General features: G+C 38.8%; 1 protein-coding gene across 1 annotated transcript in view; it reads left to right on the top strand.

Annotated features, from left to right (window-relative positions):
* The window catches only part of VEPH1 (ventricular zone expressed PH domain containing 1), a 971752-nt gene that overhangs the window by 197159 nt on the left and 751555 nt on the right, over window positions 1-23038 (top strand). Inside the window, exon 4 of the mRNA XM_053711791.1 lies at window positions 1407-1573. Coding sequence (XP_053567766.1) covers window positions 1407-1573 — 167 coding nt within the window. The remainder of the gene's footprint in view (window positions 1-1406; window positions 1574-23038) is intronic.

The following is a 23038-nucleotide window of genomic DNA, read 5'->3' as shown; positions in this document are numbered from 1 at the left end:
TGCGAAACGAATGCAACACAAGTTATGTGCGTTATTTCACCCTCCATAGTGCTGCCATTACGAGTTTTGGAAAAGCCGCCTTGTGCGTGCGATATGGTTGCGATGAGCTCCATACCGCACAAAATCCAAGTGCTGCTTTGACGTGCTCGTGCACGCTTTCCCCATAGACATCAATGGGTAGAAAGTGTTAGAAAAAAACCTAGCACCTGCGATTGCAGAATGAAAAGCTCCATAACTCAACCCCATTGATGTCTATGGGGAAAAAAAAGTTCAATTTAAACCTAATACCCTAACATAAACCCCTTGTCTAAACACCCCTAATCTGCTGCCCCCGACATCACTGACACCTACATAAACTTATTAACCCCAATATGCCGCCCCAACATCACTGCCACCGAAATAAATTTATTAACCCTTAATCTGCCACTCCTGATATCGCCGCCACTATATTAAAGTTATTAACCCCTGTTCCCCTGCACCCCAACATCCCCCACACTATAATAAAGATATTAACCCCTATTCTGCTGCTCCCCAACATCGCCGCCACTAAATAAAGTTATAAACCCCTAAACCTCTGGCCTCCCACGTCACTGCCACTAAATAAACCTATTAACTCCTAAACCGCCAGCCCCCCACATTGCCAAAAACTTAATTAAAATAACAACTCCCTAACTTTAAATTAAAATTAAAAGATGTATCTTAAAATAAATAAAAATTTTATTTATTATTTAGTTTAAACTATAAATTAAACTAACATTACTATTATACTAAACTATTATACTAAAATTAAAATAACTATCAATTAAATAAATTAAATTACACATTAAAAAAACCTAACACTATTAAAAAAAAATTAAATCTACAATTACAAAAAATACTAAATTACAAAAAATAAAAAAATACTAAAGTACAAAAGATACAAATCACTAAATTACGAAAAATAGCAAACAACATTATGCAAAATAAAAACAATTACACCTAATCTAATAGCCCTATAAAAATAAAAAGCCCCCCCAAAATAAAAAAATCCCTAGCCTACAATTAACTACCAATAGCCCTTTAAAGGGCCTTTTGTAGGGTATTGCCCTAAAGAAATCAGCTCTTTTTTCCTTGCAGGGCTATATTGCATGGTACTTGTCTCTCCGCAGCCAGATAGTATAGCAAAACTTGCATTGTGAGAGATCTTGCAGTGCTGGATGACCATTTTAGATCATCTCATCTGAGTGGAGAGCTTTAGATCAAATGGCCCTATGTCAGAAGTCTGTCACTAACATTACTTTTGCACTATTTGATTATAATAAAGGTTCAACAGTTTCACTATGTAAATTGTATATTCATTTAATTATTTTTAGTGCATTTCTTATATACTCATGTTGAAAAATCAGATGTTTAATTTTGTTTCCCAGGTAATAGTTTGCTGCTGTGTGTGCTCCCATCAGTCTATGAAATGCAGCCCCAGCCAATAAACCTGCACCTGAAAGAGCTTGTATCCAAGATGCCACATTTAAAGGAAGGAGAGCAGCACCACATTCTGAAGTTGCTACAAGCAGTGGCTAGAAGGAAACAAACCACGGTAATTACATTACTGAAAAAAAGTAGTTAGCAAAAATACAGTCTAATTTTTATGTGTCTTTATTTATAAAATTGAAACACAATCAACATGCTTAGAAACATTACATTAATTATCTGTGGATGAAAGCAATAAATAGAGAACATAACATGTAACATACAATAGAATCACATTATCTGTTAATACCCTTTGAGAGAGATGAAAAACAGATGATATTTACTCCATTCCAAAATTGTGAAATTGCACAGTGGAAAAAAAAGAAGCTCTCATTCTACTCAAAAAAAATTGAAGTGAAAAGTGTACTCATGCACATTATTATTGTGAGAAAAAGGTGCTCTTACCCCTCAAAATAAATAAGTGAAGATGGCACTAACAGGCTGTGTCTATTATTTATTACTGATAGTAGTCCCCTGTTACTATTAAAGCAATTCTTCTTCTTGAGACTTACAAAAAGTGTATGGTACAAGCACTATTGAAGTTACCAAGTAATGGCAACATATATTTTGTGAGAGCTGCTATAGTTTAATAGTATATTAGTAACCATATTGTATAACTGTTGTACAGGCTACAGTGCTTCACCAGTAACAACACCATTTAGCTATTGTACAACAGCTTTTACACAGCTAAAGCTCAGTTTGGAGAATCAAAAACAAATGGTCCTCTGCATTTAGTAACCTGTCCCAGTACACAAAACCTAACTGTCATCTGAACCCGTTTCCTATCTTGATTTCCCCTCTCATTCATGTATATTCCCCATTACAATTATGCCAAGCCCCCCCCCACAATACCCCGAAATGATATCCTCTTCTCACATGATCCCCTCTCCAATTACAACTCCAAATTCCTAAACTTCACCAAAAATAAGGAAAAATAATGTAAATAAAAAAGATGCAATTATTAAATCCCAAAGTTTACTTGTCTCTAAAGTCTAAAATGTTTTTTCAGTCTCTTCTAGCAATGCTGCAGCATGTCCTATTCATTTGTATTCAACACCGTGATTATCCAACCAAGACTGTCTTATTTTTCATTTATACAGTATATATATATATATATATATATATATATATATATATATATATATATATATATATATATATATATATATAACTACAGCAAGAAAGAAGAGAGTACATGACCTGCTGTAAGACTAAAAGAGACTTAAGATAAAAAGAATATTTCACATGTACATTACATGTTTTACGTGTGCTAGAATTTAGGTTTTAAAATGTTTTATCTTTACCTTTAAGCTGAATGGGTTGTGACATATAGGATTAGAATTTAGTGGGACTTTCTTGCAGGATTGTGGAAGTTGGGTAAATGCAGTGGGGGGGTGATATTGGTGGGTGGCTTAGCTATTTACTGAGGCTGGGCCATAAGTAGGGTTAATTATACTGTTGTCGTGTCTTGGGCAGGGCTGGGGCAGTCCCTGAGAAGCTGACAAAGAGACAGTAGGCATACCTCCCAATCTGACAATCCCACAAGACCTAGGGTTGGTTGGGAGGTATGTATAATCACAGATGTGCACCCATAACAATGCTTTGCCACTCCAAATAAGAATAAGGCCAGTGAGCCAATCAGGAGCATATGTATGTAGGTATGCTGCAACCTGCATCTTTATCTTAAAGGGTCATTGAACTGATGTGCACAACTACAAAAGAATAGTAATTACTCATTACTTTATTGCATTCCCTTCATCAGAGAGGTGCCTTGTCTAAAATAAAATATTTTTTGCTAGATATTATTACTGCTAGATTTAGTTGTAAAAACATAATATGTATTTAATATGTTTGTGATGACCTATGTATTAAGGAGTTAATTCTTTAGTGCCCTGTAGTGGTAATAGTGTATATAAGATGTGAGTTTTCATTTATGTGTATGGCATAATTAAGGGAACATATCCAGAAATGTTGCTATGTTGTTTGAGACTTTTGCTTAAAATTAAATACATTTTTTTACTTTTATGCTGCCTCATCTAGACTTTTTTTTTGCAACTGTTACAGCTCAAGTATTTTCATAGACGCTGACAAAATATTGGCCATTTTTTAATAGCTGCATCATTTATTTTGAGTTAGTATGCATGATACATCATGTGAGCTTTACATTTTTGCATTTTTTACACAGTTTTAGTTAAACAAAATATATTTTAAAAAAAATACTAAGCAATGATATATAGCAATGCAGCCACTGCAAAAATGCACAGCTCCTGCTTTGCATCATGCACTCTAAGCTGAAGCTTTTTATACAGTTGTCAAAAAGTTGACAACCTAATTGACATGTAAAGGCACATTACTTCTGTCACGAGTTGTGAGAATACCTGAACTCCAAGATGGCGACACCTAGTATGAAGAGACTGCGCTTCAGTATCTGGTATCTTTAAGCTCTTAAAACAGGAGAGCTGATTTAAAAATAGCTGCAGGAACAGGATGAAATGCAATAACATACACCTAGATTACAAGTTTTGCGCTATAGAGAAATGTTCTAATTTTTTTGAGCGCTGGGCGTAAAAAAAGGTACCTGTGCAAATTTTGGGCAAGTGACCAATATGTGTGCGCACTTGAAAACATAACACACATATGCAAACTCGCACATAAATATATACACAGTCACTCACTCTCCCTCACACTCACATACACACTCTCCCTTACACCCTCAAACACACACACACACACACACAGAGAGCCCCTCTCCCTCACACCCTCAAACACACACACCCAGAGAGCCCCTCTCCCTCACACCCTCAAACACACACACACACACACAGAGAGAGCCCCTCTCCCTCACACCCTCAAACACACACACCCAGAGAGCCACTTTCCCTTGCACCCACACCTACACACTCCCAGAGAGCCACTCTCCCTCTCTCACCCACACACACACAAAGCCACTCTCCCTCACACACACAGAGAGCCACTCTCCCTCACAGCCATACACACACAGATCTACTTTTACTCACCCACACACACCCAGAGAGCCACTCTCCCTTGCACCCACACCTACACTCTCCCAGAGAGCCACTCTCCCTCTCACACACACACACACAAAGCCACTCTCCCTCTCACACACACAAAGCCACTCTCCCTCACACACACACAGAGCCACTCTCCCTCACAGCCACACACACACCCAGAGAGCCACTCTCCCTCACACACACAGAGAGCCACTCTCCCTCACACACACACAGAGCCACTCTTCCTCACACACACACAGAGCCACTCTCCCTCACAGCCACACACACACCCAGAGAGCCACTCTCCCTAACACACACACAGAGCCACTCTCCCTCACAGCCACACACACACCCAGAGAGCCACTCTCCCTCACCCCCAGAGAGCCTGAACACTATGGAGACACAGCATTAGCATTAACATGCTGGTCAGAACCCGCAGCTCAGTGCCTGCCAAAGGATGCTTGACTTGGCTGGCTTCCTGCTCTATTCTGCTAATAAAAGGAGCAATAGAGGAGCCTCATTTGCTTTAGTACTAATAGATCTAGTATGTATTTTGTGTCCCAGACTCATCCTGCTATACTTTCCCTTAAAGACCTTTAATGATACTTAGAAGATATAGTGTCCTACCTTGACGATGCACCACTGGACACTCAGTCACCAAGAGGGATCTCACGCTAGCTCCAGAACACCTGGGGAAGCCTCCTCCCCTGATCTGCCTCTGTTTGCCTGTAGTGTAGTCCCTGCCCGGCCAGCCCTCTCTGCAGCTCTATGCCCTCCCCTTATTGCAATTGGGGAAGTCCGCAGCAGCGCCTTATAGTCAAATATAGGGAGGACTAGGAGATCTTTACTGCATTCTGCGACAGTCTGCTGCCAATATCTTTGCCGGCGCTAAAAAAAACTGAGCACTTAGAGTTTTGGCGTGCTGAGGGCTTCTGCTTCATTAATGCCCCTTTTGATGCGCGGCGTTAATAAAGTAGTGCGCAGGACTTCTAAAATCAATGCGTGACCGCGCTGCTGCACGCATTAGAGGGAACATTGCTATAGAGGGTGCGAAACGAAAGCAACAAAAGTTGCGTTATTTCACCCTCCATATCGCTGCCATTACAAGTTTTTAAAAAGATGTCTTGTGCGTGCGATATGGTGGCGATGAGCCACCATATAGTGCTTTGACATGCTTGTGCATGCTTTCCCTATAGACATCAATGGGGAGAGAGTGTTAGAAAAAAACCCAAAAAACTTACGATCACGGAATGAAAAGCTCCGAAACACAACCCAATTGATCTCTATGGGGAAAAAAAACTTACGTTTAAACTTAACACACTAACATAAACGCCAAGTCTAAACAACCCTAATCTGTCACACCCAACATCGCCAACACCTAAATAAAGTTATTAATCCCTAATCTGCCGCTCCCGACATCGCCTCCACCTAAATAAAGTTATTAACCCCTATTCCACCACTCCCCGACATCGCCGCCACTATATTAAAGTTATTAACCCCTATTCCCCTGCACCCCAACATCACCCACACTATAATAAATGTATTAACCCTTATTCCACCGCACCCCGACATCGCCGCCAATAAATAAAATTATTAACCCCTAAACCTAAATGTTAGTTTAATTTATAGTTTAAACTTAGTTTTTTTTTAATTTCCCAGGTAAGTTTTTATTTATTTTAAGACAGGGATCTTGTAATTTTTATTTAAAGTTAGGGGGTTGTTAGATTTAGGGGTTAGTGGTTTAATTTAGTTTGTTGCGATGTGGGGGGCTGTCGGTTTCGGGGTTAATAGGTTTATTTAGCGGCAGTGATGTGGGAGGCCAGAAGTTTAGGGGTCAATAACTTTATTTAGTGGCGGTGATGGCGGGGAGCAGCGCAGCGGAATAGGGGTTAATAACTTTATTACAGTGGTGATGATGTCGATGACTGGTGGAATAGGGGTTGATACATTTTATTAAAGGCGGCGATGTCGGGAGCGGCAGATTAGCGGTTAATAACTTTAATATAGTGTTTGCGATGCGGGAGGACCTTGGTTTAGGGGTTAATAGGTAGTTTATGAGTGTTAGTGTACTTTGCAACACTTTAGTTATGAGTTGTGTTGCGCAAAATTCATAACTACTGGTCTCAGATTGCGGAATGGATTGTGTCGGTATAGGCTGTAATGCAAGCTTTTTAGCCTCACCGCAAAACTTGTAATGGCAGCACTATGGAAATCTCACGCAAAAACGTAATTTTTTTAAATGTGACGTTGCGATAAAGGCTAAAATGCTTACGGTTCAGCTATACCGGCAAGACTCGTAATGACTGCATTCCGGTTTTAAGGCTGAAATGGTCATTTTTTTCAGCGTTAAAACCCAAATGCAAAATTTCTAATCTAGGTGAATGTGAATAGTCACTAATCTTTTGTAGCTGTGCACAGCAGTTTAATGTCCCTTTAAATGGCTCAAGGTTGTTCTAGTAATGTAACTTTGACTAGCTGTTGAACACCTTTTGAACACATACTAAAAGAAGAATTCAATTTAAGCATAACATTCTTTAGCAAAATATAAAACATTTTTTTTTATTGAGGATGAATTATACATACAGGAATATGTGATTATACGGTACAAGATTGTAATAGGGTTACTCATGGAACAATGCAGTATAGATTATGATTAAAAAAGTTACAAACACAAACTGTAAGTGAAATACAAAGCATACATGGTGGATATCCTCATTTTATTCCTATATATGTAGGGGGCTGAGGTGTATCTCAAGAGAGAACAAAAGAGCTATGGAAGGAGGGCAGCAAAAACTCTTAAGATATATGAGGGTGTTGTAAGATAATGTAAGGGCTATGTTTTCTTAGAGGCCTATCAATAGCTATGATAAGGTAGGCATCAAATTATAGTTCTTAATATTGGTTGCTCCTAATTATAGTATTCATCATATAGATAGTTGAAAAAGATAGTCCTGTAAAGACTTAACTATAACCATAAAATAACATGGTAACATTGGTGCTGCAAAATAACATAAAGGGGGTCCAGTAAAAATATATACAGACTTTCTTATAAGCAAAATAAAGAATGCTGTTATTCTAATTTTAGCTCATTCCCACGGCCCCGGATGCTGGCCATGGATATTCAACCAAATTGTGGAGTATACTTATATACCACTGATGACTTATAAGGGGAAGAGATACAAAATGGAAAAAATAAAATAAAATAAACACATATTGAACCCTTCACTTGGCTTACAGTAGAAAGTCAAGGTAACAATAAAGCATACCAGTGAAAAGCTAAATCAGTTTTCTAGAAGCCTGTTAAACAAAAATACAACAAAAACATCAGAGTGTTATTAACATATAAAACATTTGAAATAACTTAACTAGCTGTCTAATATGCACATTAAGAATGGAATATTATTGACTGAAGCAGTGTTCGGTTGTTAGCCCTCTCCTTTCCTATTCTTCTGCCGTATATTAATTTGTGTGCCAAGAGGAGTCTTGTATAGGTGGGCCACGATGGAGTAGATAAAATCTGTGATTGAGGCATTAGGGCCGGGTAGGCTAGCTGGAGAGAAAATGCGTTCTGCAGGTCTGGGCAGACGAATCTACAGAGCAGCTGTTTCAGGCTGGATTAGGTTCTTTGGATTTTGCCTATGTTGGGAACCGCTAAGATTGAGGGCAATAGGTAACGTATTGTGAAGTAAAGCGTCCCAGTTCAACTTGGTTGTTGTGGATTATAAGTGTGTAGTCCCACTGTCCACAGAGATCAGTGACTCCCCTCCATATACAGGTAAAGATGGTGTCTGTGTCCAATAGAACCTTACCGCTGTGGGGGATCCAGTATTGCCATTACGTCTCTGATCTGGCAGCTCCAGCTTGTAAAGGGAATGTTCAGCTCGAGGAGAATACTGCCAAGTAATATCTTTTGGATTATATGCGAAGCCACACATTTTCCACGACTGCGGTAGTATATGGCTGGTATTTGGTTGCGTGAGCTCTGGAATTGTCCGCATGCTGGGCTGTCTGTCTTCTTCAAAGTTTGAAGCTTTTACATTTAGCTGAATAGGAGTCACTGTGGTCTTTGCAAATATTGTGCTTTCTATATATGAATTTAGCTTGTGTTTTGAGGGTAATCTGTCTGCTATAGATTGCAGTAATGCCTCTATCTTGGCAAATCGGCAGTCCAGCTTGTCAGAAAAGTCATCATCCCACATGGGATTAACTGCAGTGTATTCAGGCTGATGGGAGATGTGAGTATAATATAGTAGTTAGAGTCTTGATAAAGGTCCACTGAGGACCGAAACGCGTAGACCCATTGGTAAGCATCTTTTCAATATTTCTGAGTATAAGAAAACTGTGCCACGCTATGTTTTATTTTTTATTCTAGGACTCGACCAGTATATCACAGGAGCAGCTGATTTCCATTAGGACGCATTGGGATCCAAGGTCTCCTTCTTTTTTTCTATTGGGAGCACTTCACCAATTGAATACTTTTGCATTTGGATATAACGTTATTGTTGGTTTATATTTTCTTCACTGACTTTATTTGGACACTTGCTTTGAACATTTTTTGAACAGTTTTTTGAACAACAGTTTTTTGAATATTGTGTTGAACACCCATTATCGTGAGATTTTTTGGATTTTTTTGACGTTTATTCACATTTTTTCTTCTGTCACATAGCTACACTCTCCTTATTCATCTGGTTTTCCCCATTCTCTATTAACCCACTGTTTGGATTATTATTGTACGTTTGCGTTTTATTGTAAATTCTTTGTATATCACACTTTGGCTTATATTGTGCAACGGCACTTCACATTTGTTGTTTGTATTTGTTGTTTGCGAGCGGATTTCGCTCTTGACCCCTTAACTATCACATCGTTTTCAAAGTCTACTTAGGCTATCCCTCAGATATGGATCCATAACTGCAGGCCGTTTTATCGTGCTGCATTTGCATTACCAGCTATTACATTCAGCCCTTTACTGGGACATCGTCACCAGTAATCAGCTGCTTTTAATCTATTAAGGTTATATTTCAGATTTTTTAGGTTTTATCAACATAATCTGACTTCTTTCAGTATCATCTGTATTTTAGCTTGACTGGGACATTGTCACCAGTAATTATCTGTGTTTTTTCTACCAGTGTTTTTAATTAACACTTGCTTATTTCTACCAGTAGTTTTTATTTTACTTGCTAGTTGGTATATCGTATTTAACTTGTTTTCCAGTCTCATCAACGAGACCCCCCTTCTTGCACCATTGTAAGGAACAAGGATTTCTGTACCTGTTCCACAATCTTTATTATCTATTTTTATATCTCAATTGTTTTAAGTTTATTGCTTGTTTTAATTTCATTGCATCTTTTATTGTATCTGGTCAATAAATATATATTATTATAATTTACTAGTGTGTATAACGACCCCTAAGCCTCTGTTGGCGCTGTGTACACCCCTTTCTATATCCTTCACTTTGTTTTTGGGGGGTTGGTTAGACCCTCTTTGTGTACCACAGCATAGGGGTCATCTTAGCGCTGGATCACCATATTCATATTCTGTTAGAAAAGTCATCATCCCACATGGGATTAACTGCAGTGTATTCAGGCTGATGGGAGATGTGAGTATAATATAGTAGTGAGAGCTTTAAATCGTAGTATAACTACTAGATCTAAAGGTGCAAACCAGCTCTGGCTAAGTACCGAAGTTCCATCGGGGGGGGGGGGGGGACACGCTGCCTGTAATTTTGCCACTGCTACAGGCCTCATTTGTCTGCTTTTGGCTCAAGATTCATTAATACAGCAAGTCTGGTAGGATTGTTGCTAGTAGATAATAGTAAACACAATGATATTTGTATTCTTGATAGATGCTGTAAAATTAAAGCAATAATTGGCGGTTTATTGATTTTTCCTCCAGAAAGGTGCGACTGCTCAGAGCCGCTGCTTGGACACGCCCCCCCCAAATATAACATTTTTAACAGTAAAATGTTCCTTTACAGAAATAGATGTCAATATGTATGGATAGTTAGATCGCTGGGATAGTAAATATGTCTCATTAAAGAATATTGTAATACTGCTTTCCTCTGCTAAAGGGTAACTTTTATTGTAGCTTTGAATTCTAGATAGTAGAATATACTAGGTAATATAAAATGTGTTTTTTTACATATACATTCATGGTTGTCAGTCCAGTAAGAATATTTCAATACAGTGTTGCACATTGCTGTATTTAGTTACTTTGTTTTCCTGAGTATGAACTTTAGCTCTGGCACAACTTGGCTTTGCATGGGTGGCCATACTTATTTTTGTTTTATTTTATGGCTTACACTCAATAATCAGTCTGTACAGGCCTCCATTAAACTTATTTTAGCATCTGCAGACTCATTTACATGTTGCTTTGTCCTTGTAGTCTTCACTTTTCATCCAGTCTGGCAGCCTCTGGATATTAAAGAAAGTCTGAAACAGATTGTTCCCATTATACTAAATTCTCACTGTACCTAGGAAGCCCCCCAGATTGCAGCCTACAGTTAGCTCGCGGTGCAGCTCTTTAACAAAGGAAATGGTGAATTATAATATAAACATACTTTAACACTGATGTCATAAACATGGTACCCAAAGAAAAATAGAAACGGAAACCGGAATACAGAATTAAAAATACCCTTTCAAAATTAAGTAGATTTGATTTTAATTTTTAAATTATACCAATTGTGAAGCGGAAGTAAAAATAGTTAGTTCATTTTACATCTAGATTTACTGTAAACCTCATTCCTTACAACTCATGTAATCACATAGCTTGTTCCAAATTGTTCATTCTCTTTTATGCTTCACTCTTAATTAATTATATAACATTTATCATTTTATTATATGCTCTAAAATATTGTATATTCATACAATAGCTTTTCTTTAAAGCTCTGCATCACCACTTGCTGTTTATCACTTATGCCACCTTCACCTCACTGGTATATTTAAAATTCTACACTTTCTATCACATGAAACACCAATTATTCTAATTCACTTCCATATTATGTCACCTGTTTATTCCAGTAATTTCATTCATGCTCCCCTTAAATCCATCATATATGTTTCTAACAGATTCATTTTTCATATTAATGACTTCATCACTGCTGTCAGCTTTCTGAGCTTCAAGGGTGAAAAAAAATAGTTTATAGTAGTTTACAAACTATACATTTACCATGTCTTATCTGGGTTAGTTGGAGATTGGTGACAAGAATCCAAGAACAAATACTAGATATATTTACAATTTAGCTAATCAGTAATGACAACTTATGATAGTAACAGATCAGAGAGAGCTAAAGAGATGTAATAGGTGTAGGTCGGATGAAAACAACTTAAAATTGAGCAGAACAATAGATAAACATATGGCCAGAGGCAGAACTCTAATGACTAATGATAGAATTTGAGACAGATCATTGATCTATGCATGTTACAAGCCAGTAGATGGAGGGAGAGGTGTATAATTCACTAGGGCTAGATAGCCAGTAGTCAGGTACACATATATAATATGACTATTGCTAGATGCAGGCAGGTTAATGTTTAGAAAGCAGGTACCAGTCAATTTAAAGTGCTACTATGAAAAAAACTATGACTAGAGATTTCTTATAGCAGCTTTATTTTAATGAACTAATGATAATGTAATTGATGTTTTATGACATCTTGCTTTAAGCAACTCCCAAATAATTACATCTCCCATCAGAGAGTTTCTAAACCCAACCACTAACTTATTCCCAAACCAAGAGACATTCTTACACCTGACCCAAACTCCCCAAGTTCTACCATGCTAACTATAACCTTCACCAGTTACAAAGGTTTGCTTAATAGATGATCCATCCCCTCCACTACCTCTACTACATGTATTACCTAACAGAGTGCCCAACAGCCTTCATTCTTAACCACTACCTCATTCCCAATGCAAATAACTCTAATGGTTGACCCAGTCCACCCGCGTGCTAATATACTAACTTTGAGCTCCACCCACAGTGAATATACCCCATTGACTACCTGATTTCTACACAACTAGCTACAACCTTCACTTACTGCAAATGCATCTTTTGATGAACCAATCCACAAACTTCTATTACCCAAACTATAATCTCCCATCACAAACACCCCTTATGTTTAAATAAACTTTGTACTGCATTTTCCCCCCTGCTATATTGTGTTCCCAATAATCAATTAAAACCACTGGAGTGTTTCAAATAGTTTACAAATAGTTACTTTATCCTTTTTTTTTTATTATTTATAATAGCTGGTTTTAAAATATGAATACTTTAATATTCTCTATAGAACAGTTATGTAAACAAGAGACAACAAGCCACAATCAAGTGCCACCCAGCAGGGGAAAGAAGAGATAAGTACTTTTCCTTTTCATTTGCTCTCTCTAAGTATTGGCCATTGTGTAAAGAAAGAGGGACACGAAAAAGGAGGCCTTTGATTATAGAGAAATAGATAACAATAGTTCTGCTGTTTCTGCAGGTTTAGTCCATTTACTTGGGCATATTCTTAACAACAACATATTGAGGCTTCAGTGAGCAAAAACAGCTATTTCATATACAAACATAATCATAAAGGTTACATTTTTATAGCTTCTATGACAAGTCATTGGGAATACATTAAGGGGAAACTATCTATTTATGTTCCTTTAAACATCCCCCGATATAACACCTCAACAAAATCCCCCCTTTAGCCCAATTAAATCTAAACTGCCATTGCCTGACTCCCCAATTAGTAATTTCCTTTCAATTATTTTTCCCCCACATTGTATATAACCCTCACACAGCAGTACCTTCACAATTCTAAATTACACAAAATAATCATTAAAAAAAAAACTAACTTAAAAATACCCCTTACTCTTACCTTTCCTGCAGTCCACGTGAAGCATATTCTTGACAGTACTTATAAAAAAAAAAATCCTGATTGGTTAATCAGAACCATGAGAGCTCCTGAGGCAATCTGTCGTTTAGTACACTATGGGCGCCATTTATTAGGCTATGGATGCAGCTTCTGGGCGTTATTGGTTCAAACTTACTGTAAGCTACTTAACCTATTGGATGGACACCTAAAGTGGAGAATATTTCAATCATCCTGATCTGATGGGGATGATTGACAGCCCCTGCTCATGTGCAGCATTGTACAATCAGTGGCTTGCACAATGATAAATGCAAGGCCAGGAAAGCAAGGTTCATGATAGCGAACCTTGTCCATCTGTCACACAATAATTGGAGCTCTATAGATGCAATGCTATTTTCTCAATATAGTAATCTAAAAATCCTATTTGGGGCGCGATCCGATATAGATCGTAGTTTGCGGCACAAGCAAGGGAACCCCCGCCGCCCGTAGTTTCAGCTCGCAACTCAAGCTATCCAATATACCCCACCGTCAGATGCTAAAGTGCCGTAAGTCAGTTAAACCAGCGATGTCCAGAAATCTGCGTAAGTACAAATTTCTGGAGTCGCCAGTGACTTACGGCCCTTTAGAAACTGCCGGCGCCTACAAAACCTGACTAAGTTATAAAATCTCCCGTACTGTCTAACACGCCTCCCAAACATAGCCCGACAAGTCTAACCCTCTATCCGCAATCCCCCCTCACTCTCCTAATAATAAAAAATGTATTAACCCCTAAACCACTGCTCCCGGACCCCGCCGCACCTAATAAAGATATTAACCCCTAAACCGCCGCTCCCGGACCCCGCAGCCACCTACATTACCTACCCCCTAATGTGAGCTCCTACGCCGCCACCAGCTATATTAAACTACCCCCTAATGTGAGCTCCTACCCCGCCGCCAGCTATATTGAACTACCCCCTAATGTGAGCTCCTACCCCGCCGTCAGCTATATTAAACTACCCCCTAATGTGAGCTCCTACCCCGCCGCCAGCTATATTAAAATTATTAACCACTAATCTAATCCCCCTACCCCGCTGCCAGCTATATTAAAATTATTAACCCCTAATTTAATCCCCCTACCCCGCCGCCAGCTATATTAAATTAATTAACCCCTAATCTAATCCCCCTATACTGCCGCCAGCTATATTAAATTAATTAACCCCTAAAATACTAAACTATCCCTACCACTAAACCTAAGTCTAACCCTACAAATAGCCCTGAAAAGGGCTTTTTGCGTGCCATTACCCCAAAGTAAACAGCTCTATTGTCAGCCCTTAAAAGGGCTTTTTGCAGGGCTTTGCCCCAAAGTAATCAGCTCTTTTACCAGCCCTTAAAAGGGCTTTTGGCGGGGGATTGTCACAAAGTAATCAGCTCTTTTGCCTATAATCTAAATCCCCCTATACCGCCGCCACCTATAATAAATGTATTACCCCCTAATCTAATCCCCCTACACCGCCGCCACCTATATTAAATAGATTAACCCCTAATCTGACCCCCCTACACCGCCGACACCTATATTAACTATATTAACCCTAATTATATTAGGGTTAATATAGTTATTAGATTATATATATTAACTATATTAACCCTAATTATATTAGGGTTAATATAGTTAATATAGTTATTATATTATATATATATTAAGTATAATAACCCTATCTAACTCTAACACCCCTAACTAAATTATTATTAAAATAAATCTAATTAATATTAATAATTAAAATATTCCTATTTAAATCTAAATCGAGCTCGCATTCTATTGGCTGTTCCGATCAGCCAATAGAATGCAAGCTCAATCTAATTGGCTGATTGGATCAGCCAATCGGATTGAACTTGCATCTGATTGGCTGATTGAATCAGCCAATCAGATTTTCTTACCTTAATTCCAATTGGCTGATAGAATCCTATCAGCCAATCGGAATTCGAGGGACGCCATCTTGGATGACATCATTTAAAGGAAACTTCATTCGTCTTTCAGTTGTCGGGCCAGCTGGATGTTCTGCGTCGGAGGTCCGAAGAAAGAAGATTGAAGATGCCGCTTGGAGGAAAACTTTGCCCCGATGGAGGACCTCTTCTTTGCCGCTTGGATGAAGACATCGCCGGATGGAAGACTTCTTCTTTGCCGCTTGGATGAAGACATCACCGGATGGAAGACTTCTTCTTTGCCGCTTGGATGAAGATATCGCCCGGATTGGATTAAGAGTTCGGCTCGGCTGGGTGAAGACGACTCAAGGTAGGGAGATCTTCTGGGGCTTAGTGTTAGGTTTTTTTAAGGGGGGTTTGGGTGGGTTTAGAGTAGGGGTATGTGGGTGGTGGGTTGTAATGTTGGGGGGTGGTATTGTGGTTTTTTTTACAGGCAAAAGAGCTGAATACTTTGGGGCATGCCCCGCAAAAAGCCTTTTTAAGGGCTGGTAATAGAGCTGTTAACTTTTGTAATTTAGTTTAGGGTAGGGAATTTTTTTTATTTTGGTGGGCTTTGTTATTTTATTAGGGGGCTTAGAATAGGTGTAATTAGCTTAAAATTCTTTTAATCTTTTTTTATTTTTTGTAATTTAGTGTTTGTTTTTTTTGTAATTTAGTTTAGTGTATTTAATTGTATTTTAGTTTAGATATTTGTAGTTTATTTAATTTATTGATAGTGTAGGTGTATTTGTAACTTAGGTTAGGATTTATTTTACAGGTAATTATTTTAACAAGGTAGCTATTTAATAGTTATTAACTATTTAATAGCTATTGTACCTAGTTAAAATAAATACCAAGTTACCTGTAAAATAAATATAAACCCTAAAATAGCTACAATGTAATTATTAATGACATTGTAGCTATCTTAGGGTTTATTTTATAGGTAAGTATTTAGATTTAAATAGGAATATTTTAATTAATAATATTAATATTAATTAGATTTATTTTAATAAAAAATTTAGTTAGGGGTGTTAGAGTTAGATAGGGTTATTATACTTAATATATATATATATATATATAATATAATAACTATATTAACTATATTAACCCTAATATAATTAGGGTTAATATAGTTAATATATATAATCTAATAACTATATTAACTATATTAACCCTAATATAATTAGGGTTAATATAGTTAATATAGGTGGCGGCGGTTTAGGGGGATTAGATTAGGGGGTAATACATTTATTATAGGTGGTGGCGGTATAGGGGGATTTAGATTATAGGCAAAAGAGCTGATTACTTTGTGACAATGCCCCGCCAAAAGCCCTTTTAAGGGCTGGTAAAAGAGCTGATTACTTTGGGGTAATGCCACGCAAAAAGCCCTTTTCAGGGCTATTTGTAGGGTTAGACTTAGGTTTAGTGGTAGGGATAGTTTAGTATTTTAGCGGTTAATTAATTTAATATAGGTGGCGGCGGTATAGGGGGATTAGATTAGGGGTTAATTAATTTAATATAGCTGGCGGCGGTGTAGGGGGATTAAATTAGGGGTTAATAATTTTAATATAGCTGGCAGCGGGGTAGGAGCTCACATTAGGGGGTAGTTTAATACAGCTGGCGGCGGGGTAGGAGCTCACATTAGGGGGTAGTTTAATGTAGCTGGCGGCGGGGTAGGAGCTCACATTAGAGGTAGTTTAATACAGCTGGCGGCGGGGTAGGAGCTCACATTAGGGGGTAGTTTAATACAGCTGGCGGCGGGGTAGGAGCTCACATTAGGGGGTAGTTTAATATAGCTGGCGGCGGGGTAGGAGCTCACATTAGGGGGTAGTTTAATATAGCTGGCAGCGGGGTAGGAGCTCACATTAGGGGGTAGTTTAATACAGCTGGCGGCGGTGTAAGGGGCTCAGATTAGGGGTTAGTTAATGTAAGTGGCGGTGGTGTAAGGGGCTCACATTAAGGGGTAGTTAATGTAGGTGGCGGCGGTGTAGGGGCTCACATTAGGGGGTAGGTAATGTAGATGGCGGCGGTGTAGGGTCTCACATTAGGGGGTTATACATTTAATGTAGGTGGCGGCGGGTCCGGGAGCGGCGGTTTAGGGGTTAAATACTTTATTAGGGATTGCGGCGGGGGATCGTGGTTGACAGGTAGATAGACATTGCGCATGCGTTAGGTGTTAGGTTTTATTTTGCAGGTAGTTTAGGGAGTTACGGGGCTCCAATAGACAGCGTAAGGCTTACTACGCCTGCAATTTGTGGCGAGGTGAAAATGGAGTAGGATTTCTCCATTTTCGCCACGTAAGTCCTTACGCTGTATATTGTATACCAAACTGCGCTGGTTTGGTATACCTGCCTATGGGCCAAAAAACTACGGCCGAAGGCAGAAATATACGAGCGTAACTTCTAGGTTACGTCGTATATGTGATACCAAACCAGCGCAAAATTTGGCATCGCCGGCTTTTGCGGGCGACGCTGCATATCGGATCAGGCCCTTGATGTTTAGACACACTGTTACAGCTCTTCAAAATATGTTGGTGATTTAACAAAAAAAAAAGCATTGGCACTAAACAGCTAGCTATCTAAAGCCTACTCAGTGCTATCATTATATCCCAAGAATCAAGTCTCAAGTGTGTTAACATTTTTATGTATTTGTTCCTAAAAAGCTACTACTTTCAACATATTTGTTATCTTATATATACAAATGAATACATGTAAGAGATGTTTATATTGGCATTGTTGCTCTGTCTCGCATGTCATAATAAGTGCCTTGTTAGAGAGAAGTACGTATTTATTTTATTATAGATTTTTAGAACATTGTCAGATATGTATCTTGTGTAAATCCCTATATGCTCCAATAATTAAACAGAGATGGGAAATAAAAAGAGAAATTATAGCAAATGTTTTTGTATAATGAGAGCGATCATATCATTAATATTTTATGCCTGGATTAAATAAAAAATCTGATACTATGTAACCATAGCTACACTACTTTTTCCAAAACATGGATCCACTCCTTCTTGCTGTTGCTACTGCTTGTTAATGACAAAATCAAGATTTCCAAAATATTTCCAAATGCATTTATTTATATATTTATTCAATATAATTGTCATAGTATTTTCAGCAGTTACGTTCATACTATAAGCAATAAAAATATTATGGCATACAGAATTCCTAGCTAGCTAAGCCAAAGGTAATACGCCTGTTCAGTTTCTGGGTCCAGATGATCAAAAGTACCACGAGGCAGGGATTGATTGCAATGTCCAAAAAGCCAACAAAATATTCAAATGGGCTGACAGTACTATTTAAAGGCAGCATTGCCAAGAGGCTCTTTACCATACATTACATACATATTCAAAGCAGCATCACCATCTATAGTACATCGAAGGTGTATTGTAAACAATACAATTTACATGTTTCAACAGAAACTCAACCCCCTGTTTGCGCAATACTAAACTGAATTAAATGTATTAATAATACACCCTATGGGGGGGGGAGGGGGCGAGGCTTGGAATCGGCCATGAATGGTCGCAAATTCTTAAGCTCTTAGAACAAATTTAGAAATATATGAGAAATCCAAGAGAACTTACCTCATCATATCACACATTTTAGAGATTTAACTACCTTATCTACTAAGGAATTGATTAATACCAGCATTGTCACAGCTATCCTTTCTGAGAACGGATCTAGCCTGTTGTGTGCCTAAGTTGAGGCCTTCGCTTATGCTCACAACCCCGCGGCCTGCCAGGTCAGAGCAGCTATTGATCTGTGGATATTATACCCTATCTACTATTGCTAATATGAAAGAGCTCCACTCAGCACCGCATGTATTACAAGTTTGCCGATCTAATGGGTTTCTGGCAGTCCATGCGTAAAGGCGGAGACCTATTACCAGATGCGGATACTAACAAGATGACAGTGATAAACATTCCCCTGACACTGCAAGGTACAGAATTGGAGCCCACAATTTCACTACCTAATGCACAGGACTGTGCCTATAGAGCTTTGCAACAAGAAAGAGTCTGGAACGCACGGCGGCCTCTATTGTGCTTACCGAAGATATATGGTGGTGAGCCCCTTGACTACTCTAGGGGAGTATTCGGCCGACCTCTCTGATGGTGCTGGGACTCCATAGCCCTATATGGAGAGACAGAAGGTCAGTTGCTAAGTAGGAGTACCAGATGCTTAGACATTTCACGAGTTTGGAGACACGGAAAGTGCACTACAACTAATTACTCCCTTGACTATACAAAGCTGGCAGAGGTTGATGGCTGCATATGCAGTAAAGTACTGGCAACTATCCAGGCTTTAACTACCTTAACCGAGATAAGCAGAGCTGATATTGGCCCAACCAAAGCCTCCCTAATGCAGTTTGAATGCACATATGTGAAGGTAGAGCACCAGCTAGATGTGAGACGTGTGTATGTCTTCTACATACTAGACGCTACATGTGTCCCTACGGAATTGAATTGTTGGTGGAGAACAGTGCAGCTCTGGAGTAGTTGCTGAGGCTCAGCTAGTTACATTATGCCCAAGAGGTATGACAGCTTTGGCACAGCCATTAGAACTGATGTGGGATAGAGATTACCATCTCAAACAACTAATCCAGCATTGACTATGCCCTATTGTCTTACTGGACGCTTTTATTACTTTTATCTCTTTTCGTACTATAACTAATAAAGACTTCACATCGGATCTGCGTTTAGTTTAGTATCCCACTAAAATAAAACCATACTGGCACTATTAGATAATATGCATACATTATAGAAGTAGTTCTCTTGTAGGACAGAATTGTTCACAAATATAGAGATAGTTACACCACTTGGGTGACATACAAAATGTAATTTCTCCTGTACATCTAGATAACACTGACTTAACCAGAATATTTTCTGTGTATATTATTATCATCCATATAACAAAACTATATTCTATATTTATAGTGATATGTTTAGAAGCATTATCTTGTACTATTAAATATACCTGCTTCTCTCCTATAGCTTTGCAACCCTATTTAGCAATAATATACCCTATAGGAGCTGGGGCATTGCTTAATGTATATGTATTGTATAGTATAACGTTAGAATTTGTGTGAAACTGTAAGCGACGCATGATTGTACTTATCTTCTATCGTGTCCTTAGGCGTCTATTATTACTTACTTCACAATTGCTATTGTGCATTCTTAATATTCATATTTACATAATATTATGATTCTGTTTTCACGTTTATAATATTCATATTTCATAGTATTGTGATTGCGTGATCTTTTTGTACTTATAATATTGCGACCGCAATGCAGCAAATGTGTTTTATAATAATATTAATATATAGATGTGTGTGTGTGTATGTATATATATATATATATATATATATATATATATATATATATATATATATATATATATATATATATATATATAAAATATAAATATATTAATATAGAACACGTTTGCTACAGTGCGATCGGACAATCATGATCAAAATATTATGAAATCTGAATATTACAAACGTGAAAACATGATTAAAATATTGGGAAATATGAATATTACGAATGTGTTCTCTCACTGAGACTCTCAGTATAATGTAAATATGAATGTTGAAAACATGCAATCAAAATAATAAGAACACAATACAAGATCACACTTGGGGGCCGATTTATTAAAGTGCGGACGGACATGATACAATGTAGCGTATCATGTCCGCCGCACACCAATAAATGCCGACAGCACACACTGTTGGCATTTATCATTGCACAAGCAGTTCTTGTGAACTGGGGGTGTTAATCAGCCCGATCATATAGGATGGGGCGGATTGAAGACCGCAGCTTCAAAGGCAGCAGATCAGTTATGGAGCAGCGGTCTTTAGACCACTGCTTCATAACTTCTGTGTCACGCCGCACATGGATGTGGCGGGGCTCTGGGCCTCCTGGAACTGTTTCTTTGCGTAAACCACTGCTCCCTATTTACATCGCCCAAGTATAGGTGTTACTGTGTGTGTTCCTGGGTGCTGTATTTCTTGTATTGCTGGATTGCCTAATTGTTGCTGAACTCTGCCTGTCTGACCATTCTGCCTGTTTAACCCCTGAATTGCTAGGTTGCCTAATTGTTACTGAACTCTGCCTTTCTGACCACTCTACCTGTTTAACCCATGAATTGCTGGATTGCCAAATTGTAACCGAACTCTGCCTGTCTTGCCACTCTGCTTGTTTAACCTCTGAACTGCTGGATGGCCTTACTGCTGCAGCTTGCTTCTGACCACTTATCTGATTAACCCCTGAATTGCTGTTTCTGTGGATTACCTCATTGTTACCAAACTCTGCTTGCCTGACTACTCTTCAGTTATTACCTGTAGTTCCGGGAAGTACTGTTACCTCATTTACTTGTCTATTCTCTTGTTCTGGGATATTTCCTTATCATTACACTTGACGATGGGATAAGAAGACTACAGGCCAAGTTTGGTCTGATAGGGAAATATCCCATGTGCATATCATTATACTTGGGCCATGGACCCAAATAAGGTAGCAAGAACAGTCTCTCTTCAGGGACAGATGCTGGGAACCCATGCAATACACTTGCAGAATATGGATTCTAAACTAGAGGCTATAACCGCTATGCTCTCATTGGTTGCAAAGAAAAACGCTGCCCCTGTTGTTACACATCTGGTCCCTGCTGCTAGTGCTGCAACATCCTTCCATGCTTCTCGAAGTATACCCCGGATACCACTGCCTGACAAGTATGATGGTACCACCGACTGTAGGGGTTTTCTTAACCAGTGCAGGCTGCACTTCCGCAATGATCCTCACACCTTCCAGTCTCATCTGTCAAAGGTCACTTTTATCATTTCTTTATTGAAAGACAAGGCCCTAGCCTGGGTCTCTCCCCTTTTGGAATAGAGCGCTCAGCTCCTGAACGATGCAAATGCCTTAATTTCTGCATTATCTATCATATTTGGAACCTCCGGCCGTGCTTCTGCTGCAGAGTACTCTCTCTTGGATCTTCACCAGAGCAATAGATCTGTGGCACAATACGCTATCGAGTTTCGCACCTTGGCCCTTGAGACCCGTTGGGATGGCAGTGCTCTCAAAGCGGTCTTCAGGAGAGGCCTGCATGAGCACATCAAGGACGAGTTCACTTATCGTAATGTTGCATCTTCCCTGGGTGAATTCATAACACTTTGTATCAGTCTGGATTCTTACTTTCAGGAAAGACAAGCTGAGAGAGAGAGAACTGGTAGAATCCTTCCCTCTCATCCTCCTACCCGTCCAGTCTCTAGACTATCCTCTACCCCTTCAGCACCTCCAGTTACAACCACAGAGGAACCCATTGATCTCTCTTCCCTTAAGCCCTGTGAGTCTGAAAGACAGAGAAGAAGGAGATTAAGACTGTGTTTCTATTGTGGTTCTAATTCTCACCAACTCAAGAATTGTGATATACAGCTGGGAAAAGCCAATGCTTAGAGGATACAAGTGGGGTACCTCTAAGCGTGGCTGCTACTAAATCCCCTCACTCTTCTCGGATCCTGGTACCTCTTACCCTTACCGTTCTTTAGAATTCAGTCCACGCTCAAGCCTTTATTGATTCTGGGGCAACTGGAAATTTTCTAGATCACTGTTTTTTGATTCAGACAGGGTTACCTCTTCTTCAGAAAAAACAATATCTTAAATTAACCACTCTGGATGGCACTCCCCTTGGATCCATTTCAAATCAGCACCCCAAACCATGACTGTGGGAGCCCTACATACCAAACAGT

This window comes from Bombina bombina, chromosome 4 (genome assembly GCF_027579735.1).
Source record: "Bombina bombina isolate aBomBom1 chromosome 4, aBomBom1.pri, whole genome shotgun sequence".
Lineage (NCBI taxonomy): Eukaryota > Metazoa > Chordata > Amphibia > Anura > Bombinatoridae > Bombina > Bombina bombina.
This window is presented reverse-complemented; position numbering and strand designations above follow the sequence as displayed.